Source organism: Lutjanus erythropterus, chromosome 2 (genome assembly GCF_056507025.1).
Source record: "Lutjanus erythropterus isolate fLutEry1 chromosome 2, fLutEry1.hap2, whole genome shotgun sequence".
Taxonomy (NCBI): domain Eukaryota; kingdom Metazoa; phylum Chordata; class Actinopteri; order Lutjaniformes; family Lutjanidae; genus Lutjanus; species Lutjanus erythropterus.
In genome coordinates, this window is record NC_139318.1 from 41,035,533 (window position 1) to 41,051,382 (window position 15,850).

The window sequence follows — 15,850 nt, forward strand, 5'->3', positions numbered from 1 at the left end:
TATGGTTCACTGATATCATAAAAACAAACAGCACATCTTCAGTAAACAAAACTGAACTAAAATATAACAATTAATATGATCGGAAAATTATTTCCAAAAAATAACAGTACATCACCAAAACAAACATATGTTTGTTTCACAATCCACAAGTCACTGAAAGAACAGTTAATATTCTCATTTTCTGCAGATACTGTTTTGATGGATAGCATCAATACAGTGAAGTTTGAAACAGACATCTCAAAGTTTGCTTGTGATCAAGTATCTTGAAGATAAGATCCACACTTTTTCCACTGCATATTTGCGACAAACCCTAGTGATTGATAAGTTTGTATGTGGGATGGAGATAATGTCTTCGTGAAAGACGAATCTGTTCTAGATTTAATGGCTGAAATGATATTTTTCCTACTATGGTGTCATTCAAAGTTGACAGAAAAAGAGGCGAGTACCTTTACATAACAGAATGGCATCCATTACAGTAGTGGCCCACTTTTAAATATTACAGACTGGCTGCATGTCTCATTCATGCTGCACACAACTTCTCTCAGCCAAGTAACCAAGTCGGTTCACTGTGCCCTGCTGTTCACAGGCTCATGCTGTGCAAAGCATAAAATCAGATTATGGTTGAATGATGGGAAAAGGCCAGTTATTTCCTAACTTCCTAATGAAAACCACAATAGTTTGTTTTGCTTCTCCAGAATTCTCTCACCTGTAGGATCCACAACTGCAGCAGTAACTACAGGTGTCACATGCAAAATAATGATGCAATTGCATAATGGCAGCAAAACCAGTTAAAGGTGGTTAATATTCCATGCTAATCAGGACTGCATTCTGCCATTACGTTTCATGATTTACAAATCTGAACCACCATGCCTCAGTGAACTGACAGCATGAGTCTGTGAGCAGCAGGGAACAGTGGAAGAAGTTGGTTAGCAGGCTGAGAGACGTTGTGTGCAGCATGTGTGAGGTGTGCAACCTGTCTCCTGGAGCTTTTCATCTAACATCTCGCTGTGGCTGCTCCTGACTGCTCCATTACCAATTACCAATATTACCAGTTCCAAAATTTCAAAGCTTGTCAACAAATGCCAAAAATGACCTTTGTCTTGTTTTGTAGACACACATTTAAGCAGCTGTCCTATATATTAAAGGCATAAAAGCCATCCAAAGACATCTTTTGTTTCATTGGTTAGGTGCTTTAAATGTGAAATAAAGTTGGCAGCTCCCCAGAATGGATTTGCAAAAGTCCTCAATCACCCCCTCCTGAGCTGCCGTGATGTTCTCAAGTGCTGGTCTGTGTAATTAGCAGGTGTTCTGTTGTGCCACCCAGTGGAAACAGGAAGTGACACTGAACTCATTCATGCAGTGTCCAAAACGCGTGACAATTCTGAGGTATGTCAACCTCAAGATATGTGTCCAATAACGGGGCTGCCGCCCCGAACTCATCTATGTTTTATGAACTGAACCCAACCTCTCCACATTTAACTGGTGAACACTGAGCAATAAGAAACAGAAAAAAGTTTCATATAGCAAAAGATTCTGTTTTACATTGGGAATAGAAAGTCTTTACAGTAAAAATATTTTTAAAATCCCTCAGCTAAAAGAAATAAACTTAAACTGCAATGACGCTGCAGTCATTTTTCTTGATGTGCTAATCTTACTACAGCTCACAGTAATGTAGCTGTATGCATCCCTGAAAAAACATCAGTGTTTTATCCCCTCAGTTTATCTCTCAGAGTTTAGACGAGCTGAGTATTCTGTGCAATATGGGTCCTAATAAGATAATAATATGCAGGCGAATGTAGGTCTTAGTTAATATGCTGATGGCATTAACTGTGTGTATGTGTGCCGTAAATCCTGCTGAGGTACAGGTGAATTTAGTTATTGTGCTGTTGCCTGCAGATCAGTGCACCTCCTCTGCCTCATTTGCACCACCCACCCACCTCTCAGTCCTCTGTTGCATTTTTATTGTGCTGGGATGGAGGGTCCTAAAGGAATCTGTGGGTGTACTTACTCTTAACTGTTTCTCTGAGCTTACAGTAATAATGTAAAGTGACTCAGATGAGTGTATCAACATTTCATCGCCCTTTTTTTCCTCTCATCTGAATTTTGGCAGCTGGACAGTCAGATGACACTGTTTACAGAGATTTTTGGTGAGAAAGTCAAACTGAAACTGTGAGAGTGGGAATCCCTGCATCCTTAGTGGAAATGATCATGGAAATGATCATGCGATATACATATATATATATATATATATATATATATATATATATATATATATACACACACACACACACACACACACACACACACACACATATATATCTATATATAAAAAAGAAAATTAATTAATTGTGCCCTTGTAACAACTGCCATGTTGGTAATCTGACATTAGCTGCCACATCTTCTTTTGAAGGCTGGTGGATGTTATTAATATGAATCTCTGTATGTACACTCCCTTCATATAGAAGCTTCTTGTGGCTTCTCAGCAACAGCAAGTGTGCTTTCCATTTTTAGATACAGACAGGTCTGTGTGTCGCAGCTCAGGCTCTACAGTGTGTGTGCGTGTATGTAACTCTGACACATGCTCTCTCTCTCTCTCTCTCTCTCTCTCTCTCTCTCTCTCTCCCCGCCTCCGTACTTCAGAAATGGCAGAGCTCAGCGACAGGCATCCAGATGCACCCATCATCATCAAGACACGCACACACACACACACACACACACACACACACACACACACACACACACACACACACGATCATCACTAACATCTGCACCACCGTAGTATCACCGGTATCACCAGTATTCTGCAGGGTGGCGTCTCCTCTGCACAGATTCACCTCTCCACTTCTTAAAAAGATAATTCATTGAATGAGCAGAGACACACACGCACATATCTGGCGAGTTGGTTACCATAACAACCAAACAGTCAAAGCAGGGTCAGTGAGTGAATCAGATGAAATGAAGCCTACATACGTGTGTGTGTGTGTGTGTTTTACTGCAGCAGAGCAGAGGAGCGACTGCAACTCTCATACATGTGAAGGTTTCTGATTCTGTCCATTGTGGATTTGAGACATCTCTGACTGTCCTCTCCTGCGGTGTCCCCTCAGGACTGATTGGACAGTGGCCTGTAGTGAGACTCAGATCACTGTCCAATCAGACTGAGAGCTGCGTTCACATTAAAGCGGGAAGGATGTCCCTTCTGATGTGATATTCATAAAGCTTTCTCTGTTGGGAGTCATCAAGTTCAAACTCAGCGAGTTTCATACAAGAGTTCAAACTCCTGAGACCATTTGTTTTGCTCTTTTGCCTTCTGTTACTGCTGTTACGCCTGTGGCAGAGTGCTGGTCAAATCATTACTAGTGATTTTGGTGCTTATTTAGACATGAGACCAACCAGTGGCACAGTCAGGCTGTCTGAGGGGCAGGGCCAAAAAAAATAAAAAGGCTGCACACAGTGGGGCACAAGCACAGAGAAAATCATTATGCAAGTAATTAAGTAAGTGAAACTGTTCCAGTTCCTGGTCTAGATTAAAATTGTTTTATTGTACAAGAACTTACACAACTCTGAAATAAAAACACAGAGGCAACTATTGAACTATTTAAAAGTATGTAGAGGCCAAATAACTTCCTAGCATGTTGGGTAGCCAATATAGCACTGCATTGTGTTTTCTCCACTGGAAGGGCACCCAAGAGGTAATTTTACCAAGTTTTGTCCACCAGAGGGGCACTTAACCACATCTTGTCCACTAGAAGGTCACTTTATTACATTTTGTTCACTGAAAGAGCACCGCAGAGGGCACTTTATCATGTTTTGTCCACTTTAGAGAGCACTTTGTAACATTTGGTCCACTATAAGGGCACTTTATCACATTTTATGTACCACAGGGGCATCCAAGAGGGCATTTACACATTGCTTTTTTTAACATGGGGCAATCGCAATCGCCCCACTTATCTCCATCAGTGAGATCAGCATGTTAAATTTGCCATCTGATTAACACATAGAGATGCATGAAAGGGTCTGGAATATATAATAACAAGCTGAGACCAGCTATCATCACATCCATGTGTGCATGCAGACACTCAGACACACGACCACTTGACCTCTGTGGCTGTTTGAGGAGTCGCACTAAGTCCCACAAATGGAAAAAGGAACTCTCCTCTGACCAATGATGGCTCTCTCTTTGAGTTAAGACGAGGGTGTACCTAAAGTGCAGGAGGCGGGGCGTACATCACCAATCAAAAAGGAACTCTGCTGAGTGTAACGACGCCTCCCACAGGAGTCTACAACAAACAGTTTATGAGTTTGGCCATGGTATGTGAATCCTTTTAGAAGTTATTGGCCACTCTGTCTGCCACACCCCCTTTTTTCAACATTTGGCAGGAACAGCTGATCAGCTGTCCTTTGGCTCATGACCAACTTTTTCACAAACTCTTGTGCAATTTTGTGCATACAGTTGGAAGTTATGTACACAAACACACACACACACACACACACACACACACACACACACACACACCCACACACACACACACACACACACACACAAACACACACACACTTGACCTCCAAGCCAAAATTCAGCCTCTGAGGGTGAAAGCTGTAGCCTCCAATGGGTGGGAAATTTTGTGGACAGACCAATTGACCGACTGCCCGACTTACTGACTGACGACAGACAGAGAAGCCGAGAGCTGCTGCTTCAGACAGCAGTAGCAGCTTCTCAAATCTGGCCAGTGATCATGGATTTTGGCAGCTAAAATCACAACTGTCATGGGCAGATTTTATCAGCTGTTGCTACCAAACATAAGCAAGGTTAAAAAAAACCAAACCCTTCCTCGGAATGAGATACTTATATCTACAGAGTGGCTCCTCTTCCAAGGAGTCTGCCATGTTGCACTGTTATGTTTCTACAGTAGCCCAGAATGGACAAACCAAACATTGGCTCTAGATAGGATGAGTTTCACAGCCACCATAGGTTCTTCTACCTGATAGGAAGGGGAGGGTGTTTGGAATCTTCAAGCTTCCTGCTAGATGCCAATACATCCTACACACTGGTCCTTTTAAGTGAGAAAATACACTGTGCTGGTTTGTACAAGTACAGAAATTAGAATTTGCAGCCATCTTGATTTCTTGTGTCTGTGCAGGGCACCTTTATCAACTCAGGTGCAGTTTCTTGATCTACAGCAGTGGATTGGAAAGAGTGGATCTGGACTATGTTATCAGAGTGAAGGCACCCTTATGTTAGATCAGGGGCCTCATTTATAAAAATGGGGAGTTTGTGGCTGTTCTTCTCGTGTCCGCGTGGGTTCTCTCCAGCTTCTCTGGCTTCCTCCCACAGTCCAAATACATCCAGGTTAATTAAGTGACTCTAAATTGCCCGTTGGTATGAATGTGAGCATGAATTGTTGTCCGTCCGTGTTGTCCGCAAAGTCTAGACTAGACTTGTGTGGTTTTCCTTTCTCTGAACTTTGCCTTAGTTTTATGAACAGTGTGACTGGTTTTATCAATTAAAGAACTGAGGAATTATTAGTGACACACTCCCAAGTGATGGGTTTGTCTTTGTTTGTCAACCAACTGTTTAGTCCACCGGTAATAGTCCACATGGTCTGGCTTCAATCTCCTCTACCATCACCATCATCTCATATTCTAATAGGTTTGTTTATCTCTTTTGCTCCTTGGTTATTCCTGACTAAACCCTCATTTGTGCAAGTGTCATATCAGAGGGAATTGCTGATTGTAAGGCAGGTGCCATCAATTTTCAGTTTATAGATCTCATGGGCGTAAATGACTAATTTTCATCTTAGAAGCTCAGTAAGCAAGGTTTTTTATGCTCAGTATCTTCTATGAATCAAACTTAGGTACATCATTGGAAATTATTTTAAGAATAAGTTCAAGTACAAATCTAAGAATATTTTTTTAATTGGTCCCCAGGTCTCTCAGAATCTGTCTAGACTAGGTCTAACTGTCCTTGAGTCCCCTCCAGATCGGTTCTTGCCCTCTTTATTTAAGCGTTTTTGTGGATTCTCCAAAATGCTGGACCTAATCGGAAACAGAAGACCTCTCGTACGCACACTGGAGGGACTTCATCTCCCAGACGGCCTTGAGCAGCATCTGCTGGAGGATCCTGGATTAACAGCGAGAAGATGGATGGTTGGATGATGTGTTTCCTCTGTTACTGTGTGTATCGCTGCAGTACAGGCTCCCCCCTGCACATGCTGAGGCTTCATGAGGAGTTTCAGTCAGAGAGGAAGACGTCCAGAGGGAGACCACTGCATCTGATTGGCTGATGACCCTTAAAAGGCCACCAATCAGACACCATCCTCACTGTGTGACTGCGTGTGTTTCCCTCTCCATCTCTGAACGCACTGTCAGCCTGCGCATATTTTCATGTTTGCAGCGCTGCATGCATGCATGAGTGTGTGTCTGTGTGTGTGTGTGTAAGTGTGTGCAGGATGCTACAGTCTGGAGCTGTGAAGGAGGGGGAGGGGCGAGGATAGAGGCGCTGAAGAAATAGATGAAAAAGGAAAGAAATAGTGATATATAGAGGAATCATAGAAGAAGAGAGGAGGAGGAGGACAGATGCTGAGGAGAGAGTGGTAGTGAAAGGCTCACTGAGGAGAGACTGAAGGAGAGAGTGAGGAGGAGGAGGAGAAGGAGGAGGAGGCAGAGACGATCTGCTGGAGGAAGCAGCAGCATCGTTGATTTTCATAGGAACCAAGGCAGCTGTCCTCTGTTGCCGTGACGATGGGCTGCTGGCTCTCTGGACCGTGGATGGGGGACCAAACGGTGAGCGTCCAAAGACCTGCCTCAGTAGTATAAATGATGCTGTGTGTTTTATGACGTCTCATTTGAAGAAGATGGACCTGAGCTCTGTGAGGCGCGTTCAGGTTTGTGTGTGTGTGTGTGTGTGTGTGTGTGTGTGTGTGTGTGTGTGTGCGCGTGTAGATGCAGATGCAAAATGGCATCATTTCATGATTTCTGCAGGGCTCTGCATTTGTGTGTGTGTGTGTGGATAATAAACCTAATTTATGTGTGTTTAAATCTTGAACTGTTTATATCTAAATTCTTTTGTAAATATGTAAAAAATTCACGTTTCATGCAAGAACGTGGTTCACGTTCGTCATCTCCATCTGCTGAAGCCTCACAGTGATTCTGTTGCCGTCCTCTGTCTCCACACACAGGTGCCATTTTGTGCTTCTCAGCTCATGCTGTGTGTGTGTGTGTGTATGTGTGTGTGTGCCTAGTTGAATGTAGCGGAGGGTGACTCATGGTTGTGATGTGCTGGAGTTAACAATACTGTTCATGCGTCTAATTCGATGGCTGCTGAGCTGCATGTGTGTGCGTGTGCCTGTGTGTGTGCGTGTGTGTGTGAAGTAGGATGAGGCTTATGTTGGCTCGTAGGTGTTAACCCTTTAGTGCAAACATGGACATCATGTACAAATTCGTCACATTTGATTTAAATCGCCAAAATTCGACTGTTTGTTTGTCCTGCTGGAATAAATCCTCCATCTGTCTGCAGGCAGAGTTGTGTTTTGTGACCCAGTTGCATAATGTTGATTAATTCAGAGTTTTCAGTTTGTAGTGTGTTCACACTGTAAAAAAGACTAGATGAAGTGCAGTTAAAATGGCAGCGTGTAGACTAAAATTTGATAATAGTATCGTTGACGCTGTTTCCCCCACAATGCACAGCTGGATTAAAACATTCAGTCACTTCCATAAAGTTGTTGGACTTGTGAGAGAATAGCGCAGCAGAGGCTGAAATATGTTGACTTTTAGTCTCTAGTATAGGTCAAAATTCAACAATACTTGATCCTACATTCCCCATAATGCAGCTGGATCGCACCTTGTCATTGGATCCTCCCTGCCTGGAAAACAACCATTTCTTTAAAACGCCACACCTCCAGTTTGTAAGACAGACTTTCTGTCATACAGTGCTGCAGGGATGATGTATTTTTGTAAGAAAACACAGAAGTTAGCATCAGTCTGATTCCCTCCACAAAAAGCCAATGGACTGGTTGCACAGCAGACATTTTGACTTGTTAGACCAGGAAAAACACAGGTGGACCACTGTGAGTATTCTGGTATGACATGTCAAAATGTCTGCTGTGCAGCTAGTACACTGGATTTTTCCACTGGATTTTGGATTAGTGCAGAAAATAAGCTCTGCAGCAACCTCTGTGATTGATGACTGTTATAGAATATATGGATAAAAATCTTGGGACAGAATCATTCCAATATAAATGCTGCTTAAATAATTTGTTTACAGCAATTAAGTAGTCTGCTTAGTGCTCATTTTGGGTCTTTTCATACATGACAACATATGGAAAACAATTCTAAATCCACAGTAATTCTATTATTTTTACACTTAACTCTCATGATACTTTGCTTTACAGAAACCCATCTGCTGCCAGCTGACTACCTGAGGCTGATGATGGGTGCACTTTGATAACATGATGTGAAAAAGAGTCATTTTCTCTCACGAAAAAACGTCTCGTTGAAGCGCGAAAAAAAATGAGCCAACAAGCCAGCAGCAAAACGTGGTGTTCTTTAGGTTACCTTGTGTAGTTGGCTCAAACAACAGGAAACAGTCAGAACAGTCATGTAATGTCCCCTTGAACAGGCCCCTGGTGATGGAAGAACAGGGAAGCTGTCTGTTTAATTACTTATTGCCTAAATGAGCGATAAATATACAGATTTCAATCAGATGGCCATCTGTATGAGAAATAAAGAAAAACAAAATTTGGTTTTGTTATTACAGGTTTCCATTGTAGTTACACTTTTTTTCAGCAAGATAATCCTCACAAATGAAAGCCACTTGTATGATTTTTGAAGTGTGAATCCAACCATCAGAAGCAGAGCCATCACTATACGTACAAGCGCACTGCTGTGTTGTGTGCAGGGCACCAAAACAGCCTCTCACAGCCTTTTGCATTAATAAACTCCGTGGGGATGCCCTCTTCCTCTGCCGCCATTACTGTACATCCGAGGCTGTAGCAGGCTCAGCTTTAAAGGTAGAGTGAAGATACTGACATCATATAAAACTTAGTCCTGCATTCCCAGAGGTTTCTCCACAACGCTGTGTTAGCCCAGAAGGAAGGTCTGGCTTCATGCACACAGTCATTCTGCTATAAGGGTAAACATGCTCTGCCTTGTTTGTATTTCTTTAAATCAATCACAGTTGTCTTGCCGGCGCTAAGCCCAGGATGCAGCGACGGTGCCCCTGCAAAATAGTGTCAGTGGGGAACTTCTCTTGATTGAATATGTGCATGTAGGGAGGTGAGCCCTGGCATTAAAGTGGCTTAATCCTCCTAAAAAGTAAAAGGTAACAGCTTGATGACGTTCATATATTAGGGTAACTTGCCATTTTCAGAGTGAACATTGTCAGTTCGGAGATAGTTGCTGTTGTTTTACAAAGCAACGGTGAGGAGATGCAGATGTTATGTACTGGCTCTGGAGGTCATCTACGAATCAGTGAATTAAATTTATGCAAAAACCATATAAAAATTTCAGTATTGACGTAAGACAGTCCTGCTTGTTGATTTATAACATAGCCAAGAATGGTCAACTGTAAATCTTATATTGGCCAACTCTAGCTAGGACTACTAGCTAGTAATACTAATGATGCTAAAAGCTGCAAATTCAGTAAAGAGATTTTTTTCTATGTTTGAGATTGACACGTTTTCTTGTTATAATCAGATGCTTTGACATGATCACAAGATGTAGTGAAGTGTGAAGGGAAGGAGTTTTTAAGCCTTTTAGCTCTAAGTTTTGGTTTTAGGACATAGTTACCCTTTTGTTTGGACTCAAGGATCAAATCTAACAACTGAACGGCCGAATAGTAGAATAGTTTTTCACAAGTCCAGACTTGTTCGAAAAGTCGAATGAAAATATTGGACTTACATTCATCGGACACAAACACGACTCCAACAGGGTGACCATCTTGCTCTGTATCTGTTGGATGCTGGGAATCAGGTGTTTGCTAACATCACATCCCTTCTCTACTTCTGTCTGCTTGTCTCAGGTGAGTGGGCGGAGTCTAGCACACCTGAGCCAGCGGGATGCTCTGCGGATCCTGGCGGCCAGTCAGCGTCCAATCACCATGCAGATCAAGGGTCAGAGGGGGTGTGGCACCGAGGCAGACAGGGGGTCTTGGGAGCCACTCCCCCTCAACCTGCAGCACCTCAACCTGCCCCTCCCACTGATGGGGGCGGGGCTTAACGCCTCCAGTCCCACCTATCAAGACAGGTACACACACACACCCACAAAGTGATGAGTAGATCACACAGCTGACTGAGCTGGATGAAACAGAACCAGGTCACATGCAGACTGCAGCTTTTTCAAAGAGCTCAATATTTCCATTAGGTGTTTTCACTTTTAGCCACTCTGATTGAAAGGTCAATAAATGCAATTTAGGTCTGTAGTTAAGAGAAAACTGTCAAATGTTCTACTGATGTCTGAGGAGAATGTTCTGTTTATAAAATCAGAAAATCAGAAAAATAAAAAAGAGATTTATATATGTTTTCTTGTTTATTAAAGGTTAGTTCAATGTTTTCTTACTTTCAAATTTCACTCTAATGTACACAGACCAGTTAAACAGTTTTATCTGTAAATGGTCTTAAACTGTGTTTTCTCAACAGAGAAACAGCTGAAATCAGAAACTGAGCTCATTTAGACATGAGAAAGTCAAATTAAAGTATGATGTAATTAAAAATATCCTCACACTTTAGCTCAAGTTTCACATCCAAATAGCACAGAGACGTCCGCGTGACATACATTTAGTAACTTGTTTATTTCTACATGGGTCTGCAAAGTGTATGCACCAACTGCAGATGTGAGAATATGTTTCCCTATGCAGAGAACTCCAGGGTAATATAAATGTCCTTGACTATTGTGGAGTATATGAGGGTCTTAAGTTGCGCTTAGCAACAATATTTTTAAAGTTTTTATAGTTTTGATGTCTTGTCAAGTCTTGTCTTAACTCTATGCTCTTGTCATCTCTCTCAGACATTATTACAGCCATCTGTCTCTGCCACAAGATCACTGTGAAGGAGGACGGTACAGCTACCTGTCCAGCTCCCCACGGGACACTGTGGACATGGGCCACCAGGTGACAATAAGCAACACACACACACTTCCCAGTAAAATGAATTTAAATATTACCTGCATCCATCTGCTACAGAAATGTTAGACAAAACTCTGGTCTCAACCCCAAATTTAAAATGCTTTGAATCAGAATTTGTTGCATGATTCACATTTTTATGAAATACAGTTCAGTAGTTTTGGTTTGTTTATTTATTTTGGGGATCGACAGACTGGACATCAACATTACCCACGCTGCATTTAACTAACATGGCCGACAAAGAGCTCATAAAGGAGATTTTAACTGCTCCACTGATCACCAAGTAGAAGGTCTGGCTGCATTTTGGTTTCCAAAAGACACACAGCTGTGATTGAACACTTGCACCTGAAAACTGCATTGACGCTCAGCAGGACACATGTACGGTCCCGCAGACCTCACAAACAGGAACAGTGTGTTATATTTACACGGCAGTCCAGAGTTGAAAAATTTCTAAGTAAATGAACAAACCGTGAACACACAGAAGTCTTTTGTTGTGGCGTAATTTATTTGTTTAACATAATGAATCCCTCAGGATCCAGAACTGACCGGGCGTGGACCAAAGGGACAGAACTGCCTGATGGGATGTTGCAACGCAAACTTAGAAGAACCTAACGGCTGTCACAGTCAGGTATCCAAAACTGCATTATCATATAACTAGTGCTGCATATTGTCATTTTTCAATAACTGTACTGATAAGATAGCAGAGTTTCAGCTCCGATGTCAAAATAATACCGTTTTTCAATAGCCGTCTCGTTCTGGGTAGAGGCTGAGTGTGATTATATCTACTTCCTCTGTGTCATAGAGCTCCATTGTTGTCTAAAAACTATTAAAAACACATCAGTGAGCCAAACTGTCAAATTGATCATGAACACACCCACTGCAGTTTATTTATATACATATACCGTCCCACTGCCGGAAATACTGGAGTGCCAAATGTGGATTAATCCGCTGCTGAAAATAGTCCCCAAACAAATGCACAATTTCCTTCTCTTAAATGTAATGTTTGCTAAACACAGTGGCCAGCTGTTTTAAGACAGTACTGAGCATGTCTTAAAAATGAAACTACATATTTCTGACTTGTTTTTTTAAAGGTTTACGTGGGCTGAGTGCCACACAGACAGGGTAGGGGTGTATGAGAGACAGACACCTTGTTGGTTTTGGTCTTTTCATGGGTTTTGTTGAAAAGAAAAATACAAAATATTGGCACCCATGGATCAGTTGTCTTGTCCAAACAGTCACATGAGAACTTAACATAATTTAATTACAGCATAGAAAAAAAGTATTTAAATCAAGAAATATCTGATCAAAGAATACAAATGGACTAAGAATCTGATTAAGAATTCACTACTAATCCTCAGTATTTGGCAGTTTAGTGTTTTGGCGTGTGCGTTTGTGTAACAGACCTTAGGACTGAGGATGTCTGTCGTTGCAGACGGATGACGAGGACTTCATGTTGGAGAAGCCGCTGGGCTTCCTGCCCCTCCATCATGAACTGGACAGTGGTCTGGGCTGGACTGATGGCTCCCTCCACCAGGGGGACCTCTCAGGGCTGGAGACCGAGGAGGGAGGCCTGGAGGACTGTCATTCACATGGGGCCCTTGCCCCGGGTGGTTGTGGAGGCTTCGGAGGTGGCGGCTCTCCTTCCTCCGAGTCCTTTATTTCCTCTGAGCTCAGCGACTCCGGCTTCTACAGCGTGAGCACCGGAGAGTTCAGGCACTTCCAGAGGCTGCTGGAGAAGCGAATGAGGCTGTACAACGCCAGGCTGCAACATCAGGGCGAACCCTGTGAGAGGCGGGAGCGGCGTGACAGCTGCCCCAAGAGCCACCGTGAGCTGCTGGAGGCCATCCCAGAAGCCCTGACCATGCAGCCTCAGTGTCAGCACCTGCAGCTCGCCATGGAGGACGGTGCTGGGCCCGTCATGGACGCCCCACCGCGAGGACTTTTCAGGTACCAGTTGGTAGAACAAAGTTCTGTCAGAACAGCACTGTTAAGATTGTCTACATTGTTTCAACAAACTAAAGACCTAAAAAGTTCATACTATGTTTCCATAGTAACAGTCAGTGACACCAACCAATCAATTAGTTTAGTCTCTGGTTTAAACCAGTTTAAACAATTTTAAAATCAGTCTAAACTAGTTTAACAATGTGCCACTAGTTTAAACCATTTTAAAACCAGTAAGTCCCAGATTTCTTACGCCAGCCTAAACCAGCTTATCCCTTGTTTAAAATCAGACTGAAACCGTTTAAAACCTTCTGAAACCAGTTAAGCTCAATTCAACCAGTTAAAAAACAGTTTAGACTGTTTAAATTTAATCTCTTGTTTGTTTAAACCAACGTAAAATCTGTTAAAACACCTTTAAAACCTGTTCAAGTGTATGTTACCCCACTTTTTAATGTTGAAGTCCAGTTTAATCTTATTTAAACCAGTTTATCTCTCGTGCAATTTATCTATGATTTAATGTGCAATTTTGAACCAGTTTATTAGTGGTCCTCAAACATGTTTCCATGCTGTTTTGTATTTCCAGGGTTTCGTCGGTCCAGTTCCATAAAGCCGATCGGCCCTGTCTGAACCGTCACAGCTCCAGCAGTGGAGCCCTCTTCAACCCCTCCCACGCCCACGCTGCAGTCTCACGAATGACTGCTCCAGTCCTCTCCACCTGCAGCACCCCCTCCAGCCACCGGAGACCACTAGTACCCATTCAGCAGCACCATCAGGGCTCCAGTTCAGTGGGGATGCTGAGGAGAAGCCGAACGCTGCACCATCGCCCTCCCCCACAGGAGTACCGTCGCCGGGCCAGCCATCCAGCGTCACCCTCCTACTGTGCAGCAACCCTGCACCACTGTGGAGGTGTTGCACCATGTAACATCCGGCCACCAGGCCTGCCAGAGGAAGGTGAGCTAGTAACAGGTGTGATGGCCTCCCACCCAACAGGACTGGCCCTCTCACCTCAACAGCACCCTGCCAGTATGGGGCATATCAGGGGTGCCAACACCCATGAGAGATGCTACGACAACAACCCTAACAGTCAGATGGCTCACCACGACTGGTGGCACTCTCAAGAAAGACATTTGATGCCTGAGCCTATGGTGGCAGAAAGGGACAGAGAGATCGAAAGGGAACTGGAACAAAAAAGGCAAATGCAGAAGGAGAAAGAGCTGGAGAGGGAGAGGGAGGCACAGATTCAGGAGGAGATGGACAGGGAGAGGCAGCAGGAGCTCAGCAGGAGCCGAGCCAGAGAGCAGCAGCACCTCCAGAATGTGGTTCACCCTCCTCAGGCTGGAGACGTCAACGACACCTGGCCCAAACCGGCCAGCCGTCAGTCCCAGGGTGGCGGGGGAGCCAGAGGTCTCTACAGCACCCTGGAGGGCCACACGGGGGCCTGCACTGCTGCTGGATGGGATGGAAAGAAAGGACAGGCAAACGCGAGTTCAATCCTTAATCCCAGTTCTGGTCCGCAGCCAAAACTTGATCCAAGTCCCAAACCTAACCCAACCTCACGGATCTCCAGGAACCAGCTCCTGAGGGACCGGGCTTCTCAGCTGGCGGATGAACGCAGCGGGATGAGCACAGATGAGGAGACCAACACCGACATGCTGATGGGTCGGTACTGGAGTCGAACGGAGAGGAGGGAACACTTCCTGTTGGCCCGTGAGCAGAAGCAGCAGCAGCTGCAGGCCAGAGGAGTGACTCTACGAGACTCCTTTAACAGGGGAGGAGCCAGTGCAACAGGAGGAGGAGCCTCTGGAGATGCAGGTATGATGGACAACAGAGGAGGCGGAGCTTTTGCAGAAGGGCGGTGCAACACAGTCCTGGAGCTGAGTCAGAGGAAGCTGAGTCGTCTGAGGAACAGGAAGCTGTTGGATGACTGGACGACAGTAGAGGAGCTGCTGACTCATGGGACCAGGCTGGACAACCAGGAGGACATGCTTTGTCCCAGCTCCCTGTTGACGGTCACCACTGTCTAACTGCATGGACACCTCGTCTAACTGTAACAGTGTATGAGTGAGTGTGCGTGATGTCAAGCTAACAATACAACATTTAAGTAAATCCTCTTGTTCTGGCATTTCAAGAGTCAGACGTGAAGATGGATGTCAGCTTCATCTCTATGTGTCCAGAGCAGCGATAGGTCCAGGACGTGTTCAACCGAGCTCAGCACAAAGATCTGAAGCAGAGGCAAACTGGTAGCCTAGCTTAATCTAAAGAGAAATAAAAATCTGCTTTCCAACAACTCCAAAGCTGCCTGTCTTAAACAATCTTGCTTTGGTAATCTTGAATTAAAGACGAGATTAAATGAAAAACGCCCTTATATCACTTCTCCGGTCATATTGTACACCTATTTAAATGCAAAATATGTCAAATCTGCCAGTAGGGGGCTCTCTCACATTAAAGCTATGGCAAAAGACCTAGTTTGATGATGTTTTGAAGTGTCATGGGATCATGGGAGTTGTTATCTTTTAAATAAGCACCATAGTTGATGAAAATTTGACGTGACTAAAATCAAGTTCATGGACAAGGGAGTTAAGATTCATTATTTAGCTCACTAGCAACAATATATGTTGTGTTATGACACGCCCACTTTTCAATGTTCGAATCAAATTCCTCCTAATGTTATGTCCTCCCTGCCTATCCTGTTTCACTCAGAAACATGTCACAATAGGAAGCTACGTGCTCTTAAAATTCTGTTTCCTCTGGACATTAAGTTATTTAAAATCACAATGCAAATCATTTGTTCACACT

The 15,850-nt window shown here is 43.7% G+C and overlaps 1 protein-coding gene across 1 annotated transcript; it reads left to right on the plus strand.

The window, feature by feature from the left end:
• The first annotated feature begins 6,408 nt into the window (after window positions 1-6,408).
• LOC146332162 (uncharacterized) lies at window positions 6,409-15,385 on the plus strand. The gene is made up of 6 exons (XM_084739987.1): window positions 6,409-6,780; window positions 10,016-10,239; window positions 10,999-11,101; window positions 11,646-11,741; window positions 12,546-13,060; window positions 13,638-15,385. The coding sequence occupies exons 1-6, from the start codon at window positions 6,739-6,741 to the stop codon at window positions 15,076-15,078; spliced, it is 2,421 nt and encodes an 806-aa protein (XP_084596113.1). The 5' UTR covers window positions 6,409-6,738; the 3' UTR covers window positions 15,079-15,385.
• Window positions 15,386-15,850: the final 465 nt, after the last annotated feature.